The sequence below is a fragment of the Ascaphus truei genome, chromosome 8 (genome assembly GCF_040206685.1).
Source record: "Ascaphus truei isolate aAscTru1 chromosome 8, aAscTru1.hap1, whole genome shotgun sequence".
NCBI lineage: Eukaryota > Metazoa > Chordata > Amphibia > Anura > Ascaphidae > Ascaphus > Ascaphus truei.
The window spans coordinates 38,428,496-38,451,813 of NC_134490.1; the positions used below are offsets into that span (position 1 = coordinate 38,428,496).

General features: G+C 47.7%; 1 protein-coding gene and 1 long non-coding RNA gene across 2 annotated transcripts in view; one reads left to right on the top strand and one right to left on the bottom strand.

Annotated features, from left to right (window-relative positions):
- Positions 1 to 2,490: 2,490 nt before the first annotated feature.
- Positions 2,491 to 16,826, bottom strand: MEX3D (mex-3 RNA binding family member D). Its single transcript, XM_075611539.1, has 2 exons — positions 15,933 to 16,826; positions 2,491 to 5,420 (listed from the first exon to the last, which is right to left on the bottom strand). The coding sequence occupies exons 1-2, from the start codon at positions 16,486 to 16,488 to the stop codon at positions 4,153 to 4,155; spliced, it is 1,824 nt and encodes a 607-aa protein (XP_075467654.1). The 5' UTR covers positions 16,489 to 16,826; the 3' UTR covers positions 2,491 to 4,152.
- A 3,427-nt stretch (positions 16,827 to 20,253) lies between these two features.
- The window catches only part of LOC142501534 (uncharacterized), a 6,543-nt gene continuing 3,478 nt past the window's right edge, over positions 20,254 to 23,318 (top strand). Inside the window, exons 1-2 of the long non-coding RNA XR_012803509.1 lie at positions 20,254 to 21,075; positions 22,186 to 22,292. This is a non-coding gene — a long non-coding RNA (uncharacterized LOC142501534). The remainder of the gene's footprint in view (positions 21,076 to 22,185; positions 22,293 to 23,318) is intronic.

Here is a 23,318-nt window from a genome sequence, read left to right on the forward strand (position 1 = left end):
ACTTACAGGCAGTCCTCGGTTATCCAACGGAATCCGTTGTGGAAGTAGCGTTGGATAGTGAAACCGTTGTAAAGTGAGTCCTATGTTAATCAGTGGCGGTGAGCGTCGGATAACGCATTCCGGCGTCGAAAAACAGTACATAGGGAGACATTGTAAAGCGTTGGATATGCCATTCGTTGTAAAGTGAAACGTTGGATAACGAGGACTACCTGTACTGAATTCTTTAGCTGCCGGATCAGCTGTGAATATTTACACAGACTCCCGGTATGCCTTTGGAGTGGTACATGATTTTGGAGCACTATGGAGAGCACCGGGATTTGTAACTGCCTGTGGTACGTCGATTCTAAATGTTATACATATCCATGATCTATTGCAAGCTATGCTACACCCCTCGGAATTAGCCATAGTCAAGGCTAAATAAAAACAATTTTTTTTTTTTTTTTTTAAAAGTGGATCAAGACACCTCGTCCTCAGTGGCAAACTAATCGATGTGAATACTCGGTGACCGGGGGAGGTCCCCGCCACCCCCCCCCCCCCCACTCACTCACTGACCCCCTTTTTCTTTTCTATGCCTTCCTTTCTTAAGGAAGGCCTCACCTTTGTGGCAATTATTGTTTCCACTCTTTTCCCCTAAAAAGTAAAATGTTTTCGTATTAGGCTGTATATATTGTACTTTGTGTGTAACTGTATAACTGCCTCATAAAACTATTTTGAAAAAAAAAAAAAAAAGAAGAAATGTAGCCTTGGTCCCAAATACCATTGGTCCCAAATACCATTGTTACAATCTTGTCAGTGTTTAAAAACAGTTTGTTTGGGGAAATCTAGTTTTCGAGTCTCAAAAAATCAGACTGAAGTATGTGTTCAAGGTCAAAGAGGCTAGGGCTGTGTGCATATACGATTATGTAATCCGCATACATATAAAAGAAAATACCAGCACAAAAATCACATAGTAGATATAAATGGACATACAGTATATTAATAAATGTATATTTTCGATAGATTTGAAAAGCACTTAAAATAGTGGCACATGAAGCATACAATACTAAATAGGATGCCAGTGTAGCATAAGAACGATACCATATTACCAAATGTCCCGATTTGGAAATAGTAATTGCCGATTTGAAGGCAACGTTGTTATAGTCCACACTCTGAAGAAAAGACAACGCCGATAGGGAAAGCACCCGCTCCCGGCTAAACGGTACACGCAGCTCACGTTCCAGGGATAGTAAGGTAAGTTCAGGTTCAGATGGCACTCCGCCTTTTCATCGTCACTGTTGGCGTACGCCTATTGCCCACCCGACTTGAGTCAACTTCTCTGAAGTATCTAGTGATACGAAACGCGTTGGATAGGAAATAGATTGTGTGCTATTTCATCTTTTTTGCATCAATAGCTATACTTAGGCACTAAATAGTTGTGTGGCTATTTTGAAGTCCATTATTAAATCCACTCAGAAGACGAGGTTGAGTGATGCCAACTAACCACAGCTGCAACTCAACCTAGGTGATCAAGCCTTTTTTTCATCTCCATGATGGTGTCATGTGGGAGCTGACGCGGAGGACCGGGTGCATTCCCTAACCGGAGCGGACTCAAGTCGGACGGGCAATAGGCGTACGCCAAGTGACGACGAAAAGGCGGAGTGCTATCTGAGGCTGAACTTACCTTACTATCCCTGGAACGTGAGCTGCGTGTACCATTTAGCCGAGAGCGCCTCTGTAACTTCCCTTACCTCAGACAACTTCGGGTGACGTGTCGCCATTGCAACGTCTCCGGCGTCAAATTACACCACGGGGTCAAGGTAAGGGGATGGGGCGCGGGCAGACAGAGGGCGCAGAGTGAAAAGTTGCGCACACCTGCACTATTGCATGGTCACTGAAAATGTCATGTAGGAGGCCAAAGGATTGGATTCTGTTAGGACTCGAGGATAGAATCCAGACTAGCAAGGAATGGTTGTGAGATTTTAGGTTTGTGCGTGTGGTTTGGGAAATTAGGTTGGTTAGTTTTAATGACTTGAGTGGTGTCTGGATATTGTTGTTTTTAGGGTCAAGCCAATTGTAGTTGAAATCCCTAACAGCTGCTCACACTTCCCATTCAGGAAGGAAATTGTGTCAAGAAACTAAGGCTGCGCTTATAGTGCAGACGACAGCGTTGCGACAAAACAAATGCATTGCCGTCGTCGCGAGCGCTTATATTAAGCACGGAGCGACAAAGCGGTCGCGATCGCTGGAAGTCATCTCTATTTGATTTTTCAGCGACCGGCACTATAAGCGTAGCCTAAGTGATATCAGTCAGGGATTTTAGTGGGGCTTTATGGGGGGCAGTAGATGCCAGCAAAAAGAACGGGATTAGAAAAGGGGAGGCAAATTTTGCCAACTAGGCTTTCAAAACAGGGTGGGCGTGGGGAGCAATTTAGCAGCATAAATTGAAAGGTGCCTGCAATATAAAAAAACACACACACGATCAGATGCATTCAAACACATCACACCAACCGCTTTATAGCAAAAAGTATTTTATTAAAGAAAGCTTTAAAGTCAAAAAAATAAAACTCTTGATACACTGTCTTGTTTCGGTAGACGCAAATATAGAATCAGGTTCTGTAACCGTTCAAGGTTAAAGGTTCGCTCATTTTCTTTAAAATAAAATATATATATATATTTTTTTACCTTTTTTTTTTAATTTAGCCCGTAAAGTCCTACAAAGTGTCTACATGTACACCAGAGGTAAAAAATAAAAAAATAGAACTAAATACAAAAACAAACAAAAAAAATATAACCATTAAAAACACTGAAAAGGGAGTTCTAATTTCTGCTATCCTGGTGGTCACATTTGTCAGACACATATAGTCATTTTTGTGAAGGGCATTTTGACCTTGGCAACTTGCACTACCCAACCCCTTCTTCCAAAGCAGTGTTGCACGCCACTCTGGCAGTGAAGGGGTTACCCTCACACCACTTGTGCACTATGTTACCTGCTTGTTAAGATAAAAATAAAAACGGCTCCCTCCCGAGAATGAACATGAGGAACTGTATAACATGGAGTGTCTCCATACAAGTTTGCATACGGCAGTAAGAGAAAAAAATAAGTTAGCACTTCTTCCCCCCCCCCCCCCCCACCCCCGTTCCATGCAAATTTTGATCGGGGAGTAGGAACATAGTATGTGCTTAAAACTTTCTGTATTTCATTACAGGCTTAATTAATCTGTCCGGTTTGAAAAGCTCTATACAGTATAATTTCATCTATAAAAAAACAACTTTCATGTCCGTTTATGAAAAGATATCACAAACAGCAAACAAGGACTGTATCTACAGGAAATTTAAATGGCTGGGTTAATGAAATCTTAGTTACAAAACTGAATTAGCCACGGTGTGTTCATTTTATACTTTGTAACCAAGAGCCATAGATAGACCTTTCAAAAATGTAGAGAGGGGAATTAGAATGGGGTTGCCCGTGTTAATGTTATTTTTGAAACCTCTTTCCTAAAAGAGGAGTAGGCGTACTATACCGGCAGCTCCACTAGCGGGCATACTAGCCACATTGCACCATGTTCATATTCAGATGTCACAAACACATTTGCAGCTCGAAAATGTAATGCAAAGATGCTATAATGTAAAGATGAAACACCTTCAGTTCTAAATGGAGTTACAAAATAAAATTCTGTCCTATTTCTCACTTTATTTAAAAAAAAAAAAAATTAAAAAAAAAAAGTGCAACTTAATGTTCTCTTTCAGTTTATTTAAATTTTTAAAACGGAATACTGTTTGGGATAAAAAAAAAAAAAAGTGAACAGCCGTTATCTCTCTATAAGCTGCTGTACGTGGAGCTTAAAAGAAGGGGGGCGATTAAACTGTTCTGTAAACATTTTAAGCATTGTGAGTTTTGCCTTCCCTACTTGCAACTTTAAACTGGATAATCCGATTGTGCTCCTCAACTAGTACCCTGCACCCCCTCCCTCCTCTCTCTTTCTCCTCTGGCTTGTTGGGAGATATCTTTTTCCCCACCCACGATGCATTAAATAAAAAAACAAAAAACGGTTGCTTTAAAAAACAGTATATGGTTAGAAGTTCTTAAAATTAAAATCACACAGTGTTCTAGGGCTGGGCACAGCTGCCCGTGGTGTTCTCTAGTGTTACTGGTAATTAATGTTGTGTCCCTCGCTAGGAGAAGATGCGAATGGCTTGGGTAGCAGGAGCGTGGCAGGCCGGACACTCTGGCAGCGCCCGCTCGCATATCCGTATGGCACATTCCATGCAGAAGAGATTGTGCCCACAGGGCACCAGGGCAGCAATAACTTCACTCTCGTAGCACACCACGCAGTCCCGCCCACTCTTGCGCTGCCCATCCGAGCTGCTGGAGTCTGTGGGTGAGCCCGAAGCCACGGAGGCGCTGCCGGGCAGTGAGGAAGACGAGGAGTAGCCTGTGCTGTTGGAAAAGGAAGAGAGGGAGCCCTGAGTTGGCAGCCAGGAGAGACTACTGACTGGGTCGCTGTGGATCCTGCGTGCTAACGGGTGCTCCAGCCCAATGGCCGACTCTGGCAGCGTGGGTGATAGCCGTGGAGTGGCAGTGCCGCTCAGCCCACTGTTCCTCCTCTGTGCTGTGCACCCGCTGAAGCTTTGGGGCTGGCTGCCCTGCGTCTCGAAGGGCGACCAGATGGCAGAGGGGGTGGTCAGATCCAACGCCAAGAACTCTAAGCCAAACTCGCATTCCTCTATGCCCATGGCAGGGGGCACTGTGTGTGGATCACCTCCCAAGGCCGGAACAAAGGGACTGGCGGGGCCTACCTCCCCCGGCCTGCCTGCCGCTCCGTAGTAGGGGGTCTCACTGGACGCACTCCCCACGGAGCTCAGGCTATCATTGCGAGTCCCCCCAGAGCCCCGGCGTGGGGCTGGCACCTTTGCCCATAGGCTGGCAGGCCCTCCCCCGAGAAGGTCCATGCACACGTCTGTGCCGTTGGAGTGGAAGTCGTTATCGGGGTGGACGTCTACGAGGGACCCCGTCCTCATGGTGATGTGAGCCTCTATCTCCTCTCGTGCCCGGTCCACGTTCTCCGGCATCCCAGTCACCTCAAACACTGGCTCCTTATCACGGCTGGGTGTCACAATGTATGTGTGGGTGCTCTGCTGGATCCTTTTGATGGTGGCCCCCTTGGGTCCCACTACTAACCCCACCACCCGATAGGGCACCCTGACCTGGATTGTGGTCTGGCCCTGGAGGTTGGGGGGCCCCTGGGCAGCTCCTGGGAGCCCGTTGGCTTTGTTCCTCGTGGCCCTAATGATAGAAAAGTGCTCAGCGGCCGACAGGATCTCGCGTTTGGCCATTTCCACGTCCTCCCTGCGGCCGGTCACAATAAAGATGGGCTCCTCCCCCCGCACCGGGGTCTTTATGTATGTGTTGGTCTTGGCTCGGAGGGCTTTGATTTTGCACCCTGTAGAAGAGGGAGAGATTTAATAATCTTCTACAAAGCAAGAGTGACCACGGTCATACACACTGCCTATCATGTAAGAGGAGTATGGGTAAGGAGCTGGCCGTTGCTGATCACAGGGGTAACAAGTGACCAAGAGAAAAGGTACAACCACAGAAGAAAACAAGGGAGATTGGAAAAAAGAGAGCGAGACAAAGGAAAACAGAAGATAGAGGAATGTAGAGGGGAAAACAGAGAGACGGGGAAGATGGAGATAGACAAGGACAGAGAGTAATAAAAGATAGGAAGACAGAGCGAGAGAGGGTACAAGGGAAGAATAGAGAAAGAGGGCAAAAGAGGGAGAGAATAGGAGAGGGTGGGAGACAGGTAGAGAGAAAAAGGAGGAGGAGGAGAGGGAGAGGCAGGCAGAGAAAGCAAGAAATAAAGAAAGAAAAGGGAGAGCAAAGGGACAGGATCACGCTCCCTATAACATTTTGTGGACCCCCCTTATATCCCATAATTAACCCTGCTCACTGACGGCGGTCACAATAGGACCCTGAACCCAAAAAATAAAGAACACCTAGCTGACCACACGCAGAGAGTCAGTAACGTTCAACAGGTTCCTATAAAAACATGCCCAGGCATGACCCTAAAAGCCAGACCTCTCTACCCAGACCTGACCTTCAGGGACACACGAACAGCTTCAAATGTGTAATACAGACTATTTCCACACACGCATCTCCCAATATATAACATAAAAGTGTAGTCCAAAACGGAAGCGATAAAATAACTTCACTGAAAGAAGAACAAAAAGGATTTAATAAAGTGCATTACACAGTGTAAAGGAAGCCAGACCTTTCTGTCCCAGAGGGGCCTTCATCAGGATTAAATTCCAGTACAGGCATACCCCGGTTTAAGGACACTCACTTTAAGTACACTCGCAAGTAAGGACATATCGCCCAACAGGCAAACGGCAGTTCGCGCATGCGCCGGTCAGCATGTCCTGAACAGCAATACCGGCTCCCTACGTGTACCGAAGCTGTGCGCAAGCGTGGAGACTATAGAACCTGTTACACATGCGTTATTTACATCAGTTATGCACGTATATGACGATTGCAGTACAGTACATGCATCGATAAGTGGGAAAAAGTAGTGCTTCACTTTAAGTACATTTTCGCTTTACATACATGCTCCGGTCCCATTGTGTACGTTAATGCGGGGTATGCCTGTATGCAGTTAGATCTACTTTAATAACTTTCTGGGTTTTTTCCAGTGCTGGTACAGTTTCCACTTTGGACCATACCTTTATGTCCGTGCTTTTCTTAGGCCCGTAATATAGTGGGCACGCTTGCTCCGCCGTGCGCTCAGCACTTAATAGTTGGCTGTGGATAGCCAGCCGTCCTATACTAGGGCTGCTGGCGCGCACGGCAGTGAGCGTGGAGCCGGCCGATCGGGGGGAAGACAGTGAAAAGAATATTTTCGCGCCGCTACCGCTCAGAGTGAGACTGCAATGTATGCATGCATATACACACACGCGCACGCGTGTTATATAAGTTGCACAATGTCAATAAATAATTTCTCACATGGGTGCGTCACGTGCACACTATATTACGGGCCTCAGAGTGCATGGAGCGGTCTCCAGAAAAAACATTTATAATCTACACCGATTATGCATCTACAACCATTTTAATGATTCCTCCCTGTATATGATAGAGAGCATACACGGAGGATAGTGTATATACACACACACACACACACACACACACACACACACACACCTCATATGGAAATTTGTTACATATCGGTTAAATATATACATGTATATATTTAACCTAAATGTAACCTATACATTTCAATATATGTGGGGAGGCAACACACACACACACACACACACACACACACCCACACACCCACACACACACCCACACACACACAAATACCCAGTGTATAAATAGCACGTTCCCAATGGATTTAGCATATACCAAAGATCTTAATCACTACAGATGCCTGCGGAATATGTGCACAAGGCAAAGAAGACGTGCACAAGGCAAAGAAGACATGCAAAAGCACAATATTACTCTGACAATCTTCACCAGAATACATCAAACCCAGCTAACTTCTGGAAAGTTATCAACAATATATTCCAGCCTTCTAGCCACCAACAACCAAGTAACATCACTAAGGAGGATATTACTGACATTGCAAATGCATCAATGATTACTTTGTGGGATGTGCTACCAACTTATTAGCGAAACGCAACACAAACATGAACCTCATTCTGAAAGTACCCCTATAGCCCCACCCTCTCCCAACACTGCACACAATGTTCAATTTGTCCCAGTATCCGAAGGAGATTACACAAGCGCTCCTCAAACTAAAACTAAAGCAGCCAATGTGGACCTGACTTACTGCCATCTAAGTTCCTAAAACGTGGTGCCCCAGCCATTGCTTCTATAGTCAACTCTATCCTGTCTGCAGGCCAAATCCCTAAATCCTGGAAAACTGCAAAAGTTGTCCCAATCTTCAAAAGTGGGGACAAAAACACCTGTCTCAAACTACGGGCCAATCTCTCTTCTCCCAATACTATCCAAAGTCATGAAAACATGTGTTCATACCCAATTAAGCGATTACTATACCAAGACAAATTTCACTAGCCAATTCCAATCTGACTTTTGCCCCAAACACTCCACGGTAACTACCCTGCTAAAAGTTTGTAATGAAATCCAGTGTGGAATGGAACAGGGACAGCTCACTGGTGCAATATTCCTAGATTTTGCAAAGGCTTTTGATACTGTTGATCATGCTATCCTGCTTAACAAACTCCAGTGCTCTGGAATAGGGAAGCACGCTTTAAACTGGTTTCATTCCTACCTATCAGGTAGATCCCAACATGTGTCCATCTCAGGCTCTAACTCCAACCCCTTGGATATCACCTGGGATGTCCCACAAGGCTCGGTTCTGGGGCCCCTACTCTTCTCAGTGTACATCAATGATCTTCCTACAGCTTGCAAGGGAGCTTCAATACACATGTATGCAGATTATGACAATCTTATATGCACACAATCCTAGCCTCCCCAACCTTGAACACGTACTTCAATCTGATTTTTTGAGACTTGAAAATTGGTTTTCCCAAAACAAACAGTTTTTAAACACTGACAAGACTGTAACAATGGTATTTGGGACCAAGGCTAAATTTTTAAAGCTTCCAATGACTGAGCTCCAGATCAGAACCAACGCTAACACCACCCTAACTCCTGTTACTAGTTTTACATACTTGGGTATATGGTTTGACTCCCATTTAACATTCGGGATGCACATTGATACCGACATCCAAAATCTATGCCAAACTAGGTGTATTTTACAGGAACAAATCCTCCCTAAGTCTGCCGGTTAGAAAGCGTTTTGCACAGCAGATGCCAATGCCAATGATCGACTATGGGGATATAGTATACGGCTCGGCACCCCAAACCCACCTTAGCAAACATGACACCCTCTACAATTCAATATGCAGTTTTGTTCTCCAATGCAACTACAACACACATCACTGTGAAATGCTTAAAGAACAAGATTGGTCATTACTTGAGTCTAAGCACAAAGTCCATCTTTCCTATCTTGTCTTCAAATACTTTCTGGGCAAGCTATCCATCTATCTGAACAAGCTCCTCACCCCTACCACATGCAGCACTTATCACCTGAGATCTGACTCCAAAAGACTGTTCATGGTCCCAAGGTTCAGCAAAGTGTCCGGCCGCTCCTTCTCTTACCGTGCACCCCCAAAACTGGAACAATCTACCAGAGACTCTCACAGCCTCCACCAGTCAAAGTTCTTTAAAAACTAAAGCGGTCTCACATTTTAACCTGGTCTGTAAACTGCTACATACATATTATCGCTTACTGTGCATGCTATGTATGTCTTGTATATAATGTATACCCTGTTCACATATGTAACAATGTATTATTTGTCATCTTAACTCTGTGCCCAGGACATACTTGAAAACGAGAGATAACTCTTAATGTATTACTTCCTGGTATAACATTTTATAAATAAATATAGGACACACGAGCTCTCACAAGCAGGGCCAAATCACCTTTTGCATCTGTTTGCGTTCATCTGTTCTCATTTTGTATATCATTCAGTTTATGAATTGTACCGTGCTGCGGAATATGATGGCAATCTTATTATATATTTGTGAAAGCACTGTATGCCTGTCTGCATCTTTCTGTGTCCCTAGGGGAAATCTCATTGGTCCCTTGGGCCGCCCGCCCCCACACCTCTCATTGGCCTGAGGCGGAGTCACACACACACACACACACACACACACACACACACACACTCTCCCCCGTCAGTTGGACCGCAGCTCATCTTCCACACACCCCCCCCCCTCCTCTCCCGGTGCCCCTCACTCTCTCCCCCCTCCCCACCTCACCCAAATCCCCACGCTCTGCAACATCCCCAGCCGCACCATCACCCTCACCGTGCACCGCTCCCGGAGAGGGGAAGCGCGGCCCTCCTGCTCAGCAGCAAACTCCAGGCTCCTCCCCCCTCGCTCACAACGAGGAAAAGCGCTGCGCGGCCCGGGCCTCCTGCACTCCCCCTCACGTGCGCCGTCTCACGGAGAGGGGAAGCGCGGCCCTCCTGCTCAGCAGCAAACTCCAGGCTCCTCCCCCCTCGCTCACAACGAGGAACGGAGGGGGAAGCGCGGCGTGGCCCGGGCCTCCTGCACTCCCCCTCACGTGCGCCGGCTCCCGGACGGAGGGGAAGCGCGGTGCGGGCCTCCTCCTCACGTGCACCGGCTCCCAGACGGAGGGTAAGCGCGGCGCGGGCCTCCTGCCACTCTTGCCCCCCCCGCCAGATTCCCGAAATCACCTCCTGCCCCAGCCAGATGCCACGGGGTCAAGGTAAGTCACCCACCGTCTCCCACCCACGCACTGTCACCCAGTCACCCACACAGTCACTTTCACCCAGTCACCCACACACCGTCACCCACTTTCACTCAGTCACCCACCCACTCACTCACTCACCCAGTCAGTCACCCGGGGGAAGCCCAACCCTGTCGTCCGCGCCCCCCCAAAATTACATCCCGGGCAACGCCGGGTATCTCAGCTAATATATATATATATTATATATATTATATATATATATATATATATATATATATATATATATATATATATATATATATATATATATATATATATATATATATAACAACTTAGCGTCAGTGTGTGTATATGTAGATAGGTACACACACACACACACACACACACAGTATTAGACAACCCTTTCCTCAACATATAGTATAGATATATATTACAGCTCAACCCCCCTTATAACGCTGTGCTTGGGGTCCAAAGAAATAATGTACAATTTTATGCATTGTACAAGAAAGTATTTCAGATACCAATAATTGGGAGCCACGCTTGTATCGCGTTATAAGCGGATCCGCGTTGTAACAGATCGCGTTATAACGGGGTTGAGCTGTATCTGGAAGTGTCTATTTACCGGGCAACTGCTTCTATAACTTTAAGGCCTGGGACATAGTAAGTCCAAGCTCGCTGAGGCGGGCTGAGCCGCGCTGAGCAGATGCACAAAGCCCCTGCATCTGTGTTCAGGCGGCTATAGTTTCCCCCTCCGCATGCACGCTGATGAGTGCGGAGGCTCTGAAACTTTGCCGAGACAGGCAAGTTTCAAATTTGCCGCTCGGGGAAGCGATGTGAGCAGTCACGTGAGCGGTCACATCCAATGGGAGCGAGGGACTAGCCCTGCTCCCGCTCCGCCTCCTGGCACGCATCCGCTCCAAGAGCGCGCTCACTGCCTCGTCTGCAAGGACAGGAAAAAGCTCCATTTTGAGCAGGCGAGGCAGAGCAGGAGCGCGGCAGGAATGTCTATGTCCCAGGCCTTATTTAGTATGCACTGATTTTCTCCTTGAATATTAAGATTTTGGGTTAGGCTGGCATATTAGGGTTAAGGTCAGAGGTAATATTAGGGTTAAGGTCAGAGGTAATATTAGGGTTAAGGTCAGAGGTAGGTTCGTCTACTAGGCTCATGAAGTCCTATATTTAACCTGCTGCAGACCGAATAAGGCTGATTAAGCCCCTTTATTTATCCTGTTGCCGGTAAATAAAGCAGGCTTTTTTTTAGCTTCCATCTTATTATATTCACCAAGTATATACTGTAAACATTCTATATACTCTGCAATACCTGCATTGCATGGCCCGTATACAGTTAAGACAGTGTACATACCCACTCCTGTGTGCAATGTATATACCCACCTTGTCTCCCCTGTATACTTTATATACACAGTATATATACTCCCTGCTGTATACAGTGAGATACCCGGATACACCCACCGTGTTTGCATGTATACAATAAAGTCCAGAGTATTGCAAAAATTCTATGTACAATGCTGCTTACCGCGTATTATATTCTAATTGTGAAGCGCTTGGAGTCCCATTGGGAGAAAATAACTTTATTTCATACTATCTGATATACCCGGCATTGCCCGGAGGCAGGGAGGGGGGGCGTGAAAGGCAGGGGGGGGGGCGTGAAAGGCAGGGGGGGGGGGGGGCGTGAAAGGCAGAAGGGGGGCGTGAAAGGCAAGGGGTGGGGGGGGGCGTGAAAGGCAGGGGGGGCGCGTAAAAGGCAGGGGGGGACGACACACACACACAGTGTCCCACACACACACACACAGTGTCCCACACACACACACACACACACACACAGTAACACACACACACACACGTCACCTAGAGCGACACACACACGACACCTACCTCTACTTCCGGGCGCCGCCATCTTCTCACTCGGCGCCGCAAGGGAGGAAGGGGGTCTTAGGCGCCGCGAGGCAGCTGCAGCCTGCCTGGCCACTGCCTGTTCCTGCGCCGGGGAGGGAGATGAGCGGACCGCCGGGAGGGAGGGAGAGGTGAGCGGACTGCCGGGAGGGAGAAGTGAGCGGACCGCTGGGAGGGAGAGGTGAGCGGACCGCCGGGAGGGAGAGATGAGCGCCGGGAGGCAGAGGTGTGTGTGTGTGGCCGAGGGGGAAGAGAGTGGCAGTTGGGTGACGTCAGACCCACCAATCTGAATGGCCAGAGGCTGAGGACCAATCATATTCACCGCAGCTAGTACCAACCATTCGATTTTATATATTAAGATAGGATTTTAACACATACATTGCATATACCTGGTTATGCCCACCTGGCCTGCCCTGTGTACACACACACACACACACACACACACACACACACACACACACACACACACACACGACATCCTTGCATAGTGTAGATACCTGGTTGGACCCACTTTGTCTGACCTACATACAATTTATACAGTGTGCATACCCACTCCAGTATACAGTAGTTATCCAGTTATACCCACAGTGGCTGCCATATACACACAGTAAAAATATATTAAATACAATGTATATGCCCGGTTATACCCACCTTGCCTGTCCTCCCACTCCGGTATAGTGTATATACCCACCTTGTCTGGCCTGTATGCAATATATACAGTGTATATACGCACTCCTGTATAGCGTATATACCTGGTTATACCCACCTTGCTGGCCCTGTATACTGCATTTAGGATGCATACCTGTTATATCCACTGTCCTGTATATAACCGAGTGTACACACACACACACACACACACACACACACACACACACCTTACCTGGCAAAATTCCCACACGCGCATGCTGCGTTCCTCTGAACGCCCCTGGAGGAAATCTCTCACTCATCGCAGACTTCCTTCACTACAAATGTATGCTATCCCGTTTCAACTCTGCCCTCTCTCAGGCTAAACAAACCTACTTTTCTCCAGTAATCAACAAGAACAAGTCTAACCCACGCCGACTCTTCTCTGTCTTTGACTCCACTCACACCACCTTCAGCTGCCTCTTCTTCCTCCATCTCACCTCAGGATTTTGATGACTATTTTAAGGAAAAGGTGGAATCCATACCTCAGAACATCCCCTCTGTTTCTTCCCCCCATCTTACACTGCTTCCTAACTCTCCTTCCTGCCTTCCTTGACTCTTTTTCCGCTATCTCAGAGGATGTATCACTGCTTATCTCCTCTTCTCCCTCTAACCACTTGCCCTCTTGACCCCATCCCCATCCATCTCCTCAAACCTCTTGCTCCTACTATAATCCCTACCTCACACACATTTTTAACTCCTCCCTCTACTCTGGTACCTTTCCCTTCAAACATGCAACAGTTATACCAGCGGTGCGCAAACTGGGGGGCGGGAGAATTCGCAGGGGCGGGCGCAGGCTGTTACAGAGGCCCTGCGCTCCTCCCCCAGGCATTTAACTTAATGCCGGGGGAGGCATGAGGCCTCTGTAACCTTACTTACCTACTGGCAGCCGGGTCTTCGGCGACGCGGCGTCATGATGTCACGCGTCGCCATGGCAACGCGCATCAAATGAGGCTGTGGGGTTACGTGACATGACCCACAACGTCATTTGAAGCTGTGCCTTCGGGGGAGGGGGGCGCGAACGCTGCGGCTCCCAGGAAGGGGGCCGCAGCTGAAAAGGTTTGCGCAGCGCTGAGTTATACCATTACTCAACAGCAAGCTTGACCCTACCTGTCTTTCTAACTATCGACCTCCTGCCTTTTGCCTCTAAACTCCTTGAATGTCTTGTATTCTCTTGCTTGCTCCACTTTCTCAACACCTATTCTTTCCTAGACCCTCTACAATCTGGCTTCCGCACTGCTCACTCCACTGAAACAGCCCTCACTAAAATAGCACTGCTCACTCCACTGAAACAGCCCTCACTAAAATAACTAATGACCTCCATGCTGCCAAAGACAGAGGTCATTACACTCTGCTCATATTACTCGACCTCTCTGCAGCATTTGACACTGTGGACCACCCTCTTCTCCTTCACATTCTCCATACTCTTGGTATTCGTAACAAAGCTCTATCCTGGATCTCCTCCTACTGTACCTCTCCCATCGTACTTTCAGTGTCTCTTCTGCTAACACCTCCTCCTCCTTTATTTATCTCTCTGTGGGGGTACCACAGACCTCTCCTCTTTTCTCTGTACATACTTTCTCTAGGTGACCTAATCACATCTCTTGGGTTTAAATATCACCTCTATGCTGATGACACACAAATTTACTTTTAAACCCCCTGACCTTACACCCCCTGTATAGACCAAAGTTTCTGAATGTCTCGATATCATCCTGGATAGCCCTCCGCCGACAAACTTAACATGGCAAAAACAGAGCTCCTCATACATCTTCCCAAACCTGGCCCTACTACTTCCTTCCACATTACAGTTACACGTAGCACGTTGCCAAGGTCACACTCGACTCCTCTCTCACATTCAAAATGTCCCTTCTTCCTCCGCAATATTACAAAGATACGCCCTTTCCTCTGTTGCTCGACTGTTAAAAATCTGACACAGGCCCTCATTCTCTCCCGTCTCGGTTACTGTAACCTCCTGCTGTCCGGCCTTCCTGCCTCTCACCTGTCTCCCCTACAATCTATCCTAAACGCTGCTGCCAGAATCACTCTACTCGTTCCTAAATCTCTCAGCGCCTCCCTTGCTGAACTCACTCTCCTGGCTTATCAAATCCCGGATCTTACATTCAATCCTCCTCCTCACTTTTAAAGCTTAACACTCTTCTGCCCCTCCATATATCTAAGCCCTAATTTATCGCTATGCACCATCCTGGCTCTTGCATTCTGCTCAAGGATGTCTTCTCTCTACCCCCTTTGTATCTAAAGCCGTCTCCGCCTTAAACCTCTCACCGACTGTCCCACACCTCTGGAATACCCTTCCCCTCAATACCCAACCAGCACCTTCTCTATCCACCTTTAAGACCCACCTTAGGCTGCGCTTATAATGCCTGGCGATGGCACTCCAAAACAAATCCATTGAATCAGTTGCAAGCACTTATAGTAAGCGCGACAGCAACGGAGCGACCAAAAATTTTGAAGCCGGGTAAATTTGATTTTTTAGAGACTGTCGCTAAACCAGAGAGCGCTGCCTGCCCGCCCCCCTTCGTGTCGTCACTGGCCTTGTCACCAGCGACGTCGCTTTAAACTAAAGTTTAATGTTCGTTAGTGGCGACGGGTGACGTCATCGGTCGCGTCGCTGGCACTATAAACGCAGCTTTAAGACACTTGCTTAAGAAGCATACGAGTAGCACCATGACTTATACTATACACAATACATAAAGCTTGGCCCCTTGCAGACACACTTACCAGATCGCCCTCCTAATGTCTCTGTACGTTCTCCCTACCTACCAATTAGATTGTAAGCTCCTCAGAGCAGGGACTCGTCTTCCGAAATGTTACTTTTATGTCTGAAGCACTTATTCCCATGATCTGTTATTTGTATTATTTATATGATTGTCGCGTGTATTACTGCTACGAAGCGCTATGTGCATTAATGGCGCTATATAAAGACATACATACTCTGTTATACCCACCTTGCCTTCCCTGTATACAGTATGTACCCACCTTGCCTGTCTATGCAGTTTATACTCCCTCCTGTATACAGTGTATATACCCGATTATACCCACCTTGTCTGCCCACAATCTCGGCCACGTGCTCTGAGCTCGGTACCGGGACTCCCTCCGTCATGTTCACCCCTCTCCTCCGAACCCCGGGACCCAGCAGCAGCAGCTCCGGGATCCCCCCGAACAAGTCAGGCTCGGGGCTGGGGGAGCCTGACATTCCCCCGGGCTCCCCGGCCCCAGACTCCTCCTCCTCTTCCTCCTCCTGCAGGTACAGGGCCGAGAGCGGGTCGACGAGCAGAGTCTCCTCCTCCTCCTCCTCCAGGAGCTCCTGGGGACCAAGACTGATAGGGGGCTCCTGGGGGCAGATGCTATGAGGAGGTCCCTGAAGTCCCAGTCCGTTGTAAAGCTCTTTCAGACACGGTTTCTCAAGAAGCTCGTGAGAGCCTTGCTCCGGCATCTCCTCCTGTGGCCCCCAGGGACACGGTTCCTCCACCGGCTCTGCTTCGGTGTGTGGCCCCCGGGGGGCCTGCTCCTCCACGGCGGCGGCCACCGTTACCACCTCCTCTACCTGTGGCCCCCGGGGGACCGCTCCGCCCGCCTCCCCCCGGGGCTCCTGCATGGTAGCTCCCCGCTCGTGCACGAGCCGCGCGCACGCGCGCCCCTCGGCGCCCCTTTGTCTTTTCTGCACAGCAGACAGGCTGCGCGTGCTCGCTCACATGCCGGTCCCCGTACTTCACGCGCGTGCGTGCTATCGTCTCTTGTGGGATTGGTTGAGAGATCGGTGGGCTGGTCTCTACGGCGTGTCACTCAAAGCCTTCCCGCGCTCTTCGTATTCGCTGCTGAAGCCACCGGCCGCGCGTTGGTCCCTCCCTCTCCTCCTCCCCTCCCCGCGTGCGTAGTCTCAAATGCTGGCCACGCCCAGTCACGTGGCATGGGCGAGGAGGGGGCGGAGATAAGGCCGCGCCCTGCAAAGCCGGCCGGCGAGTGACGTCATCACACCTAACAATAGGGCGGATGGGAGGGGTTTGAAGAGACCACTGCCCCCTGACTGGAGATGGCCTCTCCCCCTTACAGGGGCAACTGAGTTCTGCTGCCCCTTACAGGATCAAGTACTACAGGTCATACATGGGACAAGTACTACTGCCCCATAGGAGCAAATACCACACATTAGGCATGTACTACGGTCCCAGCCTAAGGGGTAACTATTAGTGACAGGCAAATTTCACATGGAAGCAAATACACATCGCCATCCACAAGGGGCAACTAATGTCTATTGCCCCCATTAAGTCATGGAAACACAAACACATATACACAAATCATATACAGGCAGTCCTCGGTTATCCGACACAATACGTTACTCAAAATGGCGTTGGATAGCGAAACATTGTAAAGCGAAACACGTTGTCCCATAGGAACACTGTTTAAATGAAAGGTTCCGTTCCTGAAGGCATTTTTAATGCTAAAATACACAAAATATTTTACGCAGACAATAAGATATGCAGCACCCACATAAATTATATAGTGCATATACTGTATTATATATAATATAACATTATATATATGTAGCCAGGTCACCTGTTTCCCCCTGCGACCCCCCCGGGAACCTCCGTGGCCCAGAGCGATGTGGGGTGCTGCCGGAGGCAAGCGGCAGACCCGACGGCCATTCCGGAGGGTGGGGGCCGAGGAGGGAGCAGCGCGTCTTCCCCTGGTGGTTACCGGTTGCCGGGGACGCGATCGGGCCGTTGCTATGGCAGCGGTCGCGTCGCTAAGGTCCCGGCGGCTCGGTAATCCAGGCGGCGCAATTGCTCAGCGCGTTGCGCATGCGCAAGGGACAGGAAGAGCCAGAGGCCCCCGAGCAGCTCGCGCATGCGCGGCGGGAGCTTTAGGGACAAGGAGGAATCGCGCGAGGGCAGGAACAGGCCAGGAGAGTCGCGCATGCGCAGAAGTAGGTAGGGAATACAGCCAGCCTTTAGAGGGTCGCGCGAGAGTTGGGATAGACAGGGAGAGGTGGCGGCGGCCATTAGGGGTTAGTGCAGGTGTAGGAAAGGCACGCATGCGGCCCCAATGTTATTACAGGCGCCCAGGGACTACAATTCCCATAGTGCTTAGCGAGGGAGGCACCAGGTGCCTCATAGGAGCCAATAGGGCTGAAGGACTGCCCTGGAGGGATATAGATACATTTCGCGGGCTTGGAGTACGGGGTCAGAGTCAGGAGCCCAAGGAAGGAAGGAGGTAGGGTGCAGGAGCCGGAGACTCCCTGCACTAAGGCCCTAGTTAACCCTGTATTCCCCCAGGTTAGTGAGTGTTGCCAGGGATAGTCTCAGAGAGGGACCCTGTCACTCATGGTAGTCAGAGCTGGGAAATAGCCAGGGATAAAGGGGGCTGAGGTTAGTCTGCAGAGCGTTGCGGCAGGCGTTTAGGTGAATTAGTGGCACGAGACAGCTGGGGGGTTCATAGCGGTAACCAGTCCGGGGAGCCATAGCCCAGGGTCCGTGTTGCGAGTGGCGAGGCCACTGGGGGGGGGGGGGTTCATAGCGGTAACCAATCCGGGGAGCCATTGCCCAGGGCGGCGTTGCGCGTAGTACGAGGCAACTGGGGGGGTTCATAGCGGTAACCAGTCCGGGGATCCATGGCCCAGGGCCCGTATTATGAGTAGGGTGGGTACAAGACCTACCTATATAGGATAGGCAACTCCGAATGCCCTAGGAGATTGACCCTTAAGCCACCATAGGTTGCTGTATTTATAGGGACGGCCTATAGTGCAGCACGTGTCCCTTATGTAGGTAGGGACACAGAGAAATATCGTTGTTCCCGTGAAGCGGTTGGACCCACGTTGGGGTCCACAGAGACTGTTCCGGAGTGGGACCGCTCGAGCGGTCCACGTTTCAAGGAGTGCAGTGGAGGATCAGAAGGAGGCATCGCTCGACTGATCCTTTTAGAAGCTTGTTGCTGACCCGAGCACCGGAGTGCTCGGCAGGTATTATGTCATCACATGTGCACCAACAGGCCTAGAGGTTTTAGTGACTGCGCAGTCACCCAGTGACTATCTCTGTAGGAGTACGGGACATTGGGTGGGGTTCTTGGGACACTGGGTGGGATCACCTGGTGTCGGGGAATCGTCCTGCGAGACGTCACTGTCAGTGTCCCCTCGTGAGAGGGACACAGGTTATTATTATTCTTTGTAGTAAAGTCATTAGTTATAATATAAATCACTGTGTGTGTGGTTTCTGATTGGGTTCCTATGTAGGGTCATTCTACACTTCCCTAGAATCCTACATAGGTGGAGGCGCTGAACCAAGAAACGTTCCAGAGGATTCACCCCAGGCTCTCATTAGCGGAGGCTCAGACCTCCTGTGAGCCTGCAGGTATACGCACCACACCGGTAACACTACATGTTCTACTCACCCACACTATATATGAGATTGGGTGGGGTGGAATACCCGTTACAAATCATATACAGGCAGTCCTCGGTTATCCGACACAATACGTTACTCAAAATGGCGTTGGATAGCGAAACATTGTAAAGCGAAACACGTTGTCCCATAGGAACACTGTTTAAATGAAAGGTTCCGTTCCTGAAGGCATTTTTAATGCTAAAATACACAAAATATTTTACGCAGACAATAAGATATGCAGCACCCACATAAATTATATAGTGCATATACTGTATTATATATAATATAACATTATATATATATATATATAATATAGTAACCCTGGCTGTGCTCAAAGCTGTGACCATGCAGCAAGCTTAAGCCTATAGGGAACCATGTTAAAAATGGTTTTTGAAGCAAAAAGTGGCACTGCGTGCTCATTTGCATGTCATTTCCCAGAATCCCTTGCTGCAGTGGAAGTGCTGTATGCTGAGTGATAATGGTGAAAGGTTGGGGTTGCAGACTTGCCTAAGACATGCAGATGAGCATACAGTTGTATTTGCATATTTGCTTTCCTGTGGAGGGTTTTTGTCACTTTTTTTACTCACCATAACTTAACTCAGTATTATGGTATACCCTATCCCATAGCTTCTTTGCATACCCAGTTAATCAACCCCACACTGATGAGACCCATTAAGGTCAAAACAGCTGTCTGTGGGTGGTTTTCTGGGTATGCACCTTAACCCTGGCTGTGCTCAAAGCTGTGACCATGCAGCAAGCTTAAGCCTATAAGGAACCATGTTAAAAATGGTTTTGAAGCAAAAAGTGGCACTGCATGCTCATTTGCATGTCATTTCCCAGAATCCCTTGCTGCAGTGGAAGTGCTGTATGCTGGGTGATAATGGTGAAAGGTGGGGTTGCAGACCTGCCTAAGACATGCAGATGAGCATACAGTTGTATTTGCATATTTAATATAATATAAAAATATAATATATTATATAGTATAATATATATATATTATATACACAAACAACTTTGCAAAGCGTCGTAAGAGCGTTGGATAAGCCGTTTTGGCGTTGTAAAAATGAATATAGGTATGCATTGCATAGCGTTGGATAAGCCATTCGTTGTAAAGCGAAGCGTTGTAAAATGAGGACTGCCTGTACAGAAATAGACACACATACAGAGATATCTATACTGTACACATCTTCTATGATAATACACACTCATGCACAGCTAAAGACGTGTGTAGGGACATGTACACACAATATAAAGATACATTATATGATTGATCTATATATAATAAAATTGAAATTTGTGAGTCTGGTGCTAGATGCGGTGAATCTGATTGGTCCTCAGCCTCTGGCCAATCAGATTCGTTGCTCTATGACGTCACCCAACTGCCACTCTCTTCCCCCTCGGCCTCACCCAACTGACTCTCTGACTCTCTCTCTCTGACTCTCTCATCACCCAGCTCACCTCCCCCAGGAAATCCACCAGGCTCACCCGAGCCCCGGCCAGCAGCAGCATCCCCATCTGCCCCATCACACTCACCCTCAAGTGCGCCGCCCTGCACCGGCTCCCGGACGGAGGGGAAGCGCGGTGCGGCCCTCCTGCCCCAGCCGCCAACTTCAGGCTCCTCCCCCCTCACTCCCAACGAGGAACAGAGGGGAAGCGCGGCGCGGCCCTCCTGCCCCAGCCTGCCACTCTTGCCCTTTTCCCCCCCCCACCAACTTCCCGAGCCCACCTCCTGCCCCAGGCAGATGCCACGGAGATATCAGGGCCAGGAGGGGAACCATCTGCCGCCAGGAACCACCACCCACCCGGTCAAGGTAAGTCTCCCACCCACCCAGTCAGTCACCCACTCACTAAGCATGATTACATTATCCTATCACTTTGATACACTAGTTTTATGTTATAGGTCTACCAATCTGGTATATATTTTCTGTCCTTATTTTTCCTCTGGAATCAGTGCTGGTATTTGGTAATATCATACCTTACCAGTTTTTTTAGATAATAGTAGCGAGACATTTACTGTCACTATTAATTTCCTTAGGAATTTATTAATGGACAAGTTAGCCTTTTTATTATTTGGCTCTCCATAGACTAGTGTTGTTTCAGGTATTCTTCTACATGGAACACATGTTTGAAGTCTCAATTGGTATGTCTTTAGGGAGTGGTCTCGGATCAATTTACCACATCTCTCTGTACAAATATTTTTATTTTCATTATATATATTAAACAGTTAAGTTTTAACGTCTTTCACTATTCCAACTTTATCATTTTGAGTGCATTCATTGGGGTATCTTTTTGTTTGTTTATTTTCTCTATATCATCCACAGAAAATATGGATTTTGTGTTCATTTGTAGACATTTTACGTATCATCATGTAACATAGTTAGCAATTCATTGATATTGTGATTCCTAGTATCCTTATGCCTGGAATGATTTTCAAATGATGCTCTTCAGTTTTGTCTGTTATTTTCTGTTTCTGAGGTCTATATGTTAGTATTGTATCCCACACTTCATTTGGGAAAGACAAATGTAAGGGCATTCATGTTTATTTTTCCCTTATCGCAATATTTATTACATTTTAGTTATGTATGTTTTAATATTGTGTTCTATTATGCGGCGACTGTTACTCTCATGAGGTTGCACATTGACCACCAAGTGGCTTCATAAACCGTACATAGGACCGCTTTAGAGTCTCTAGCAATGGAACTTCTCAGTTTAGCAGGTCTAATGGTTATCAAAAGGACATTGTCCAGCATATTTTTTTTTTATTCATTAATATTTACAATTAATCTTACCCCTATTTCCCTTTTATATATTTTTACTTATAATATACACTTTATTGCACCTCACTTATAGAATTGAGCATACTTGTTCTTGTCTACTATTTTTCAACATATTCCTCTCTGTGCCAATTTATGTTCCGGGAGTGTCGGGGAAGATCTCACCATCTCTACGGTCCAAAGGGGAGCAAGCTACACATCACATTGGAGCATTTGCAGGATTACATACACTGCCTGGTTTTACCTGGGGCCATGTGAGTTGTGGCATCTACAGTATTGTGTACCTTAATCTCATCATCCATATTTTTTTGCAAGCAATATTGCACTAATTTGTGTCTTTTTTTATTTTGTATAATTCTGCGCTCCCCTCACAAGAGAAAAACAGCATTCAAGGATCAAAAGGACAATTCTATTAGGTTGATCAGCACATCACATTTTTTGTTTATTCACATTAATAAGCCTGTTTTTCTAGTTAAATCACCTATTATACTGTAGCACTTATTCACTTTAAATAACATTGCACTGGCTTTTATATGTTTAGAGCACCCAGTATTCTCATCACCTCTATGCACTGAATCTAAAGGGTCACATACTTTTTCACACATGGATATTGAATGTTTAATTATTTGTGCATAAATGTTGAAAATATCATATATATTTTTGTGTAGCTTATTTGATCAGGTTATCTTCATCTATTATTAGGACTTAGATTAAGATCTAATAACAGTTTAGGTTTGAAATGTGAAAATCTTAAGTGCACAAACTTTTTCTTGCCACTATAGGTGCATGCGGACACCTACAGGTGCCCATGCACAGAGTTCCACACAAACACACATAGGTGCCTACGGGCAGTTACACAGACCGGAGGTGCCCACAGGCAGAGTTGCATGCAGACACAGAAGTACCCACATGGGTAGTTTACACAGACAGGTGCTCATGCGCAGAGTTACACAGACACAAAGAAAAAGGCAGTTACACAGAGACAGGTGCCCACAGGCAATTCGAGTTCCACATACAAGCACCCATGGACAGAGTTCCACACATAAGTGCCCGTTTCCCACACTGGTTGCCACGGCAGTTCCAGGTGCCCACGAGCAGCATTAGACACAGAGGTGCCTATGGGCAGAGTTACACAGATATAGGTGCCCACACTTAGGTAGACACACTGTTCCCACAAGCAGTTATACTGAGGCAATGCCCCACGGGCAGTTACACACACACGTGCAGAGTTGCATGCAGACACACACAGGTGCCCACAGATGTGCACAGACAGAGTTGCA